This window comes from Lonchura striata, chromosome 1, assembly GCF_046129695.1.
Source record: "Lonchura striata isolate bLonStr1 chromosome 1, bLonStr1.mat, whole genome shotgun sequence".
In the NCBI taxonomy this organism is placed as follows: Eukaryota; Metazoa; Chordata; class Aves; order Passeriformes; family Estrildidae; genus Lonchura; species Lonchura striata.
Window position 1 is genome coordinate 43,196,355 of NC_134603.1, and position 10,154 is coordinate 43,206,508.

General features: G+C 40.1%; 1 protein-coding gene across 4 annotated transcripts in view; it reads right to left on the bottom strand.

Annotated features, from left to right (window-relative positions):
* Positions 1-384: 384 nt before the first annotated feature.
* Positions 385-10,154, bottom strand: part of ASXL3 (ASXL transcriptional regulator 3) — a 126,622-nt gene continuing 116,852 nt past the window's right edge. For all 4 annotated transcript variants that reach the window (XM_021525717.3, XM_021525719.3, XM_077783773.1 and 1 more), the window contains one exon: positions 385-9,054. In XM_021525717.3, the coding sequence (XP_021381392.2) occupies positions 5,365-9,054 (3,690 nt within the window). In that variant the 3' untranslated portion in view covers positions 385-5,364. The remainder of the gene's footprint in view (positions 9,055-10,154) is intronic.

A 10,154-nucleotide genomic window follows, 5' to 3' on the forward strand; every position in this document is an offset into this window, starting at 1 on the left:
GGAAATCGGGAAGTGCATGCTGGGATGGCTGCTGTTCTGAAGGATGTTCTGGATGGGGTTGCAGACAGAGGCAAAGCACTAAAATACACCCAGCATAAACTACATGAAGTAATACAATCACTTTCATCCACAAACTATTCTACTTAAACAACTTATTATACAGCACCTAGTTTTATTTTACTAGTATAAGATGATTAATACTTGAATGACATCAGAAGTCATTCAAACTGTGCCTTACATCATTGTAACTGAAAAATGCTGTACAAAGCATGTGATTTCTCTTTCACATTTCTAGTCCATCAACCTGTACATACAACGGATGTGCACAAGGAGGATCTCCTGCCTAAGGCACTGAACATAAAATAAATAAACAAATTACAAATATTATTTTATCTCTTTATTTTTTTCCAGGATACTTTAATATTGAAGACCAAGTCATTATTTCCAAGGGACAGGGAAGGGGGAAAGGAAAGGGAGAAAAGTAATGAAGACAAATTCTTTTATTTAATTTATGGTTTTGTGAATGGTCATCTCTGTAGGCAACAAAAGGTTGCTTTCTTAAAAAAAAATAATAAAACAAACAGCACCGTTAAAGAAAGCATGATCCCTGAATTCTAAACAAAACACTGTCTTGAAACACAAAAAATTGCTAAAATGCTTGTTTCACCCAGTCACATCTGGTAGGGTAACAAAGCATAACAGCATTAAACTGTAGCAATCTTGTTGAAACCAACTACACCCCCTTCTGAAAATTCAGAGAACCACTTTCTGAGCTTGTCCTGTGGGGATAACATTTTCTTTGGTAGAGGACTGAAGGAGGGTATTTACTTCACTGAATGCAGATAGAAAAAGTATCTATGCACGTTATGGATCTCCCCAATAAATCTGAATTTCTCATGCATGTTAAGTACGAGTGGATTTCACACTGCTGTTATACTGCAGGAGTAATACTGCCCTATAAAGGCATAGAATGGCTAATGTTGAACAGATGTAAACATTCAGAATACTGACAAAAAAAAAATACATACACACAAAAAACCCTGTACTGAAAATCTGAACTGAGTTAAGTTTCCATAAAGCAGAAAAAATATTTTACAGCAGTACAAGAGAATTATGGCAACAAAGTAAAGCACTTTTCTTGTAACATTCATGAACAGTACAAATACAACGAAGTTATTCTACAGACTAAATTATTCTTTAACTATCAAATATAGTACAAAGCGAAATATTATGTGCTATAAAAGAAGCAGCTCCTTAAATTAGACTAAAAAATGCTTTTTTTTCCTTTTTGTTGGTTTTACAGTGACAAAGCATGATGACCGAAGACAACAGGATTTCATAGATTCAGAAACATTTAGCTACACAGGTCCATGATAAAGCCACTGAACATTTCACTGCTTCCCCCCCAGTGCTCTGCAGAGCCATGGAAGATGAGCCGCTGCGCTGCTGCCAGGAGACTGCAGAAGTCATTCAGGGTTCAGAGCAGGGCCCTTCATGTGCGTCAGCTAAAATGATCCTTTTTGGTGACACTTCTCAGCTCATCTCGAGTGTTTATCCTGGTACTTCACCACACCTTGGAGAAACTGCTAAACCAGAGGCTACAATAACGATTCTGAAATTGTGCGTGTGTTCATAAGGGGAAGGGGGTGCAGCATAAGGTAATTTTACTTCAGAAATTGCATTATAAAGCACCATATGCACCAGCTTAAAAACTGTGCAAGGAATTGCAGGGCCCTGAAAAATCATATGCACGTTCTGTAGCTTACCCTGACAACATGCACCACCCTCAAGAAGATAGTCTATAGTACAGAGAACATACCTTTCGCTTTATGGCTCAACCTTTATTTTTGTCTTTTAAATGCTATTTCATGTACTAGATCTCAGCAGATAAATAAAATGCAAACAGGGAGCATCCAGTTCACCATTTCTTAATTATTTTTTTTAACATTTCAAAGGGAGTTTCTGCTTGGAAAATTATTTCAGAACAGAAACACACAAACACACTCACTGCAAATGCCCTAACATTATCTGCATATCTCACAGGTATGCAATTAAAACAACAAAGAGGGAGGAAAGAAAAAAGTGTTTCTCCCTCTCACCCAAAAGTGCTGCTCCAGGGGTAGGAGTAGGGGGACAATTTCAGAGATTTAAAAAAAAAAAGGTAAATTATACATGCTGGACATTGGGACACATATGTACGTACACACAAACACAGAGCAGTGTGTTACTTAAGTATTTCTTCCACCACTTTTCAGTGCATAAACTATTAACAACCCACGGTGCAAACAGCATGGTCATTAGAAAATGATACTGAGCCTGAAATCTGAACAATCAAACAACAACAAAAAAAAGGAGTAATTCAAAATTAACATCTAAGCGTGACTGTGCTCTTACCAAAGGCCTAGGGTCACTCTCCCTTAAGGATCTGTGTGATACCAAAATCCATGTAAGGTTTTTCAGTCACCCTAGGATTCAATCAGGCTCTCACATCACCGTGGTTGCTTTTGAGTATTTTCATACCCTAAACCTAATCCGTAACAACACCTCACCACTGTTGCTAGCTAATTGCTTGAATTTATTTTTGGTGCAACTCCAGTGACTCCAAAATGAAAGGAGTGGAACTGCACTATGGAAGAGTTTGGTCAGTTGTGTAATGTAACATAGCACCATCCAGTCTAATGCCATTTTAAATACATTTTATCATGACCTCACACATGCAGGTTGCAATCCTGATACAAAAATGACAACATGACATGAATGAGTGACCTACCACATTAGTCACACTCTTACTCTTCAAACAAAGGAAAACTATATTGTGGCCAGAATTTATTTCTGTATTATGTCAGTCAATACAAGAACAATTTCAAGATGCAAGTACAAACAAATATTGACTTATGTGCTGTGGACAGGAAAACCTGAGCTAGAAATAAGGATTCCCAGCAGGCTTATATAAACATAGGTAAATAGAAGTCTAAGACTGGTTGCTCTCTTTTTTTTTTTTTTTTTTTAATAGAAGATCCTAGCTCTACCAAGTATAAATACAATGCAATACAATTCCAATACAAAGGCTCCTCAACTATGAATCTGATATACATTAACTGACTACACTCATGCTTACTCATGAGTATTGCCCAGTTACTGTTTCACCAGCAGCTGGCATAGCAGTGGATGCTAATTTTTACTTGGTTACTTTTAGGTTTTTGCTTGGCTGGCTTATTTTCCTACCAGAAGACCTGAAAGTGCTGAGAAGCCGTTCCTTAGTTCACATGTCATATTAAGGAGCACTTTTGTATAGAAAAAAAAAAATGTATTATTGTATCAGCAACAAATTTGTTAGTTATTACAAATGGCCTTTGTACCACACAGTGTCAAAAATAATATTGATATGTTGCTAATTACAATAAAAGAGAACATCAAGGTGCACCATAGAGCTTCCTATGACAGGAATGTATGTTGTAGATATTCCAGCTCACTTTTAAGACAACAAACGGCATTTATCATGTTTGTGAAAATGGTCCCACAAGAAAATAAATATGGTTCCTTCAGCAGAACCTCACTAATATGCCCCCGAGTCAGGAAGAGCAGTTACAGCTGATCAAAAGCACACAAAGATCAGACAAAAAAAGTATGCTCTCAAATACAGCATACTTTTCATTTCCTAAATGTAGCTCTATCATTCTCTTTCGTACTTCAGAATGCAACAGTTCACAGCATGATGAAACCAAGCAGTCTTACATCTCACACATTCTTACTACAATGCTCTCTTAAAGCAGTGCAAGGAAAATCAGTTTTCTTGGGCAGGCTGTAAGGTCTTTGGATTAGTGAGGTTCTACTGTGATGGTAAAAAAACCTGTTTCTCTTGATGCTGACATTTGGGCAGACCCAACCACATATCGGCAGATGGATGACTTGAACTCCACATGTTGTGTTCTTGAAGTGGGAGTATAGAAAAACCCAAGGTGTTTTCATCTCCCCAGCAACTGCATGTGCTTTATCCCTTTATAATATTTTCCTTTTAGGTGAATAGGACCCCAAAATCACCGTATTTCTTTTCTGCTGTTATGGTGGCTAGCACATCTGGAATGCAGCTATAGTCCTGAATGTAAATACAGTACTGGATAACTACTGAAGGTTACTTTAAAGATGCAGTATCCCTTTAAAAAATACATTTTGCTTCCAAATTTATAAAAGGGGTCTGACTTCCTTTGAGGGGAAAAAAAAAAAAAAAAGTCAGTCTTCTAAGTACTTCTAAGTGGGAAAATTACTTTAAATGGCAAAACTCGCAGGTGTTATTTAAATAGAGTACCTCACATAAGAAAAAGAAATTATATGTCAACATTCAACCAATATGCAATTAAAATGTTTCCTTATTCATTCATTAGAAGAATGCATAATTTTTAGGCCAAAGAAAGGCTACAACCTTGACAACCAATGACCTATGTCTGACCTTATTTTTTATATATATTTGGGACGGATAAATCTAGTGGACAGATTAGAGAGAAAAGTATGAATAAAGACCATTTGAGCGAGAAACAGGAAAAGAGATTTCTAATCTCCAGCAGAGAAGCTACCTTCTCCTGACTCTGCTGAAGCCAATGTGTTTCCAGTGTTGCTCCTGCCAACTCATCACCTATCCAAATCTTTCTCAAGGAATCAACAAAGATGATGAGTAAGATTTGAGTTCCACAGTCCCTGGCAGGCACATAAGGAAACTTCTCTAACTATCTAAATTCCTCTTTTAAATTTTTTTTGTTAGGTGGAGTGACTATATTTTAGCCCTAGACAGTGAAAGTCAATTGAAGAAAACAATCTTGTCAGTAGAAAGACTGCACACTGACTTAGAAGCTACAATAGTCAGCACCCCACAACCTTGCCACTACCCCGCTCACACCAGCTGCTATTCAGTGTGTTATTCATTCTGCATAGTTACTCCACTTCTTACAGTGCTATTCTTCCACTGATCTTTAACCAGCGGCCTCGTATTAGCTATCAAGCAGTGGAGAAAAAATGTGCTGCACTTTGTGCAAATAAATAGAAGCTACAAATTACATGCATTAATGCATTTTTCTTTTTCTTTTTAGCACAACAAGAGAGCTCATAGATGCTTCAGTAACAAGGCTATCTTTTTTAAAAACTACTTCTACAGGTCTCCTCTTCTTCCCAGAAAATGGCACCCAGGCAGAATAATTAAGTTCTGAAAGCACCACATAGGAGAAAACAAAACAAAACAAAACAAAACAAACAGTTAAAAAAAAAATCATTCCACTAATTGAAACCATTAGTGGCCTAAACTGTTCCTATTTCTCTGTTCCTTTGTCCTGCTGTCCCATGTTTTTAAGGGATACTGCATCTTTGACTGAGCTCCTACCGCACCACCAGACAAGCTACACACAGTTTGGAAGGCCCTATGCAGTCATCATGACAGAAGGCTCCGCAGCCCTTGCACACGATCATGGCTTTCAGCCTGCAGGAGCATTTCAGTTCCAGCTCATCGGCGTTGCTGCTGTCAGCAAATTTCTGAACCGGGATCTGCGCGTTCTGGTTAGGCAGGCCTGTGGCAGTGTTTGAACCACTCCCTAAAATCCCAATCGATTTCTCAATTGCAGATGCTGCCCTTTTGAAACTTGTGCTACCAAAGTGTATTGTTGGATAATTTCCACAGAGCTGCTGCTGCTGCTGTTGCTGCTGCTGCTGCTGTGGGTGCTGCATCTGTATTTTCTGAGCAGCAAGTTGGGTAAAAGGCTTCTGTGGCTCAGAAAGTAAATAGGAAGAGAAATCTGCATTTTTTAATGCAAATGCTTTTAACTGTTCTTTCACTTCGTTCTGATCATAGGAAGCTTGTTTCATGCCCAGCTCGCAGCTGCTGCTTAAACCTTCCTCAAAAGAAATAGGTTCAGATTTTATATTGCTACAGATGCTTGCTGGCTGAGGCCAACTAAGTCTTTTAGTGGTTTCCATAGTAACTGTCGGTTGTTTTTGATCGGAGGGGACCTCTGCATTTGGGTGAGGAGGGGGAGGAGGTGGCAGGGGCGGAGGGTGAGCAGGGGGATGCACTAATGTTTTACTCTGCAGAGTTTGAGAGGCACTGGCAATGTCATCACCTTCCTTAATTTGAATATTAGAGGAAAACACACTTCCTAGCCTCAGCTGGTGAGCTGCTGTAGAAATATTCATGTCTCCCAAACCCTTCTGTTCCAGGTGTCTGCTAAAAGCAAATGCGTTGCAGCCAGGTGGGCCTTTTGAAGTAGTTTGCAACAAAGCTGCCGTAGGAATGGGGCCTCTTGCAGCCATGGACATTTGGTAAAAATGCTGTCTATGTGAGGTACTGGCTTCTGCATGAAAGCTGCCATTTTTGTCAATGTGAAATAAGCTCTGCTGGAAACTGCATGAAGGCAATGGTCTCTTCTGCTGCTTGATCTCTGGGCTGTGAGCGATCCGGCTCTGAATGGCGTGCTTATTAAGCCACTCCTGCTTAAATGGCTGTCCGTGCCCTAGTTGATTCATGCTGGAACTAATTACACAAGGAGCCACTTTAACATCTGTGTCCATTGACACCTTCCCAGGCTCACATTTAATTTGAGCATGTTCCCCTATAGTCCTGGCCATCCTCTTTTTTGGATGGCTTTCACGCTTTCTGATTTGTAGCGGGGCTATACTGCCTGCTGTAAATCCTTTACCATCTGGATTAGGAGAGTTGGAAGCATGTTCAACAATATTTCTCTCAGCCACTACTGTTTTACATACTGAGGTAGTTTGCAAAGGCAAGGGAAGCCTGTTAATTTCTAGTTTGGCTCCTGATCTGGGCTGCGGCAGCACTTTTTCTAAAGGCAGATTGCCTTGCAGTAACTGTGTCACTAAGGGATTGTTGGCCTCCACTGACGACAAGCGACAGCTAGGGCCCCCGGCACTCGTAACTCTCTTCAGGGTTTCCGTTGTCAGGGACAGGGAGTCTTCCATGGAGTCCGCAATGGATGTCTTGGAGGTCTGTGGTGGCTGCACACTCGTGGCTATTTCTGCAGTCTGAGCAGGCATTTCAGGTCCTGTAAAATCCTCGGTGTCCATCCTGAAGCACTTGTCAGTCTCATTAGTTTCCAGTTTAACAGGAACAGCAATGCTTGTCAAAAGACTCCTGGATTGCAGTTCTGACATTTGTGTGTAACTGGAAGGTTCGCTTTTGACATTTTTCAAGCAATTTTGCTCTGCGTACTCCTTATGCTTACCAGAGGTAAGATGGCTGACCACTGGCTGGTCTGTATTCATTGCCTCCTCATCACGCCAACAAATTCTATTGTTAGTGTTGTACTGATTGGCACAGGCAGCATTGGCTTCATTTTTCAGTGCTGAAGGACCTCTTAGTTGCTCAGCAAAGCCTTGGCTGGTAGTAACCACCTCAATTAATTTATCTTGAGGAGCAAGAGGCACTTCTCGAAGACTTGAACAACCTGCCTGCAAGTTTTTGCTGTCTTGCTTTGCTGTAATGGCAATAAAGCTGGAACTGTGCTCAAGGTTTTCATTAGCAACCACTTCAGGCCTGCTTATGACAGACACCTGAGGACAAGCTATACTTTGTAAGGCAGCTTCTGTCCTTACAGGTCTGCTCTGCAGGTCAATGCTGTTCTCTACGCTTTCAATAGAGGAAGAAAGTGACAGACTGGAATTCTGGTTTGTTGTGTGGTCAACAATGACTTTGCAAGGTATAGACCTATTCATGGCAGTTTGTGGAAAGCTCAGTGGATGAGATTTACCAGAGAGATCCATCCGGTTTCGTGCTCCAGAGCTTTTTTCTAAGAGATCAGCATTCAATTTAGTAGCATTATCGTAAGAGCTTATTGTCACCATGTTACCAGTAAACATTGAGATAGGTGGCCTTGCAACAGAATCTGCTGCTGCAAGGGCCTCACTGCAACTTAAAGCTGACCTGACGGTAGTGTGGATGGAGACAGTGCTCTGCTCGCTACACCCAGTTATGGCTATTTTATCAGAAGGAAATCTGTTGGTAGTCCCCACTGGGGGAATCAGTACAGAACTACCAGAGAGATGATTTGGCAAGTTACTTGCAATAGATGAAGCTGGCACAGTGGCATAATGACCGGAGACTGTGTTATTCACATTGCTACTGGGCACTGGCAACCTTTTGTCATCGATGGCGTTTGATAAGACTGTGTTGTCTATGGAGACTGGTACATTACTGTTATCAATACATTTTGGTCCAACAGTTATGCATGGAGTATCAGCCCCTTGGATGGTTTTCAGCATATTTATATTACAGGCTGAAATTGCTGTGTTTGCGCTGTCAACAGACATTAACACAGAGGATTTATCAACAGAACTTGCAAAAGAAAGTTCTTTAATTGCTCCAGACATAGCAGTGCTGCAAACACACACAGAGACTGAACTTTTATTATAAAGCACTGGCACACTGTTACTTTCAGTAGAGGTAGATGAAATAATTTTCTCACACAATTGTGGCACAGGTATATTTTCATCAGAACTGTGCACAGATATCTCAGTAGCAGTTGCTGGTAATGTAGCTGTGTTAAGGGACTGCTGCAATAAAGTGGTGGTCTCACGGTGATGAGAAGACTTGTTGCTAGGGGACCTGCAGTTAGGATTAACTATAATGACACCAGTAGAACCTTCAATCTTTGTGTCAGTAGTCGTTGGTATCTCCAGAGATGAGGTACTACTTTCCTTTGAGCTGAACTGTGACTTAGATTCTTTATTAGTCTGGAGTAAATGAGCTCTGGCTTGATGCTTTGCAAATAGCTTGGCCTTTGTTTGCTCCTTGATGTGTGCCAGCGTTCTTGTCTTTCCACCTTCGCATGGGGTCCCCATTGCACCAGAGACTATGCTGGCAGCTGCTGCCACGGCTGCTGCAGCTGCAGCTTCTCTTTGGGCTCTTGCTTGCTGAGCTCTTGCTTTGATATCTGCCAGAGTTCTAGCCCCAGTGTTTCTCCCACTGCTGGCTGATGTACTTGAGGAAACTCGAGGTTCTGGTTTAGAAACAGGCTGGCTCTTGATGATAAAAGGTGGTCCAATTTTTGAAAGCTGAATCTAAAGGAAAAAAAAAAAAAAGAAAAAAGCCTAGTAAATTTTAAAGAGATCATCAACTCACTAAAATAACCAGCTCTCTCTTTAAGGGTCACAGAAAGGTAATTAAAAGAATTACTCTTCAGTGCAGGTGGACAAAAACCTGCTAAAACTTAATGATATTTATGCTTCAATATTTTATCATCCTCCAGCATGAATATGACACCTGTATTAGCCTACTCACACTGATCCTTTTGACAGGAAGAACGATTGAACTGGATAACAACATGATGCTTATCAGATACAATTTGTCAGACCTGTTTTATATTCAGTCCATCTACCTGATTTGATCAGCAAGCATCATGCAGTGACACTGGACAAGAACCTGCAAGGAACTCCTTTCTGCAAACGTGGAAAAGTAACGATCTAGTAATGCCTTTCTCCTTGGTCACCAGTGTTTAAACCTGTGTTTTGCTTATAAACCAGACAGGATGTAGTGGTAGCTCCACTGAGCCCATTTTCCAATCTCCAAGATGGAGGATTTATGAGGTGCAGAAGAAGTGAGCCATTAAAGGATATGCCTTTTCTTTCCTCATTTGCATTTTTAAGAGACTTACTTTAGTACATTCCTGGACAACTCTTACATTACTGCACTTTAAAAATTAAAATACTATAAATAGTAAACCCACAAATATTTAAAAATTTAAATACCAAGCAATTTAAGCAAAATAATAATCTGTAAAATCACTGGAATTATTAGGATGTTTCAAATTAGGCATACAGTTTTTCAGGATTAAGAATCTTGGAACCACTTTATAACTCATACAATCAGGATACCCCAAGGTTGGCAAAAAAAAAAGTTCAGTTTCCTAAAATGGACATATGTCTACTGGCTGTCTCTTGCAATAGGACTTAGTGGTTAATGCTATGACTTAACTTCTGAAAGGAACTGAGAAGAAAACTAGGTAGTATTTGTAGAAAAAGTAGTCATAAGATATGATGGGAAGTGACAGCCACACAACAGAATGACTTAGAAGAACTGGGGTTCTTTTTTCCTCATTTACTTACAAATGATAGGGGTTTGTTGGCAAGATGATACAAGAGCCAAATTTTTTTTTACATGA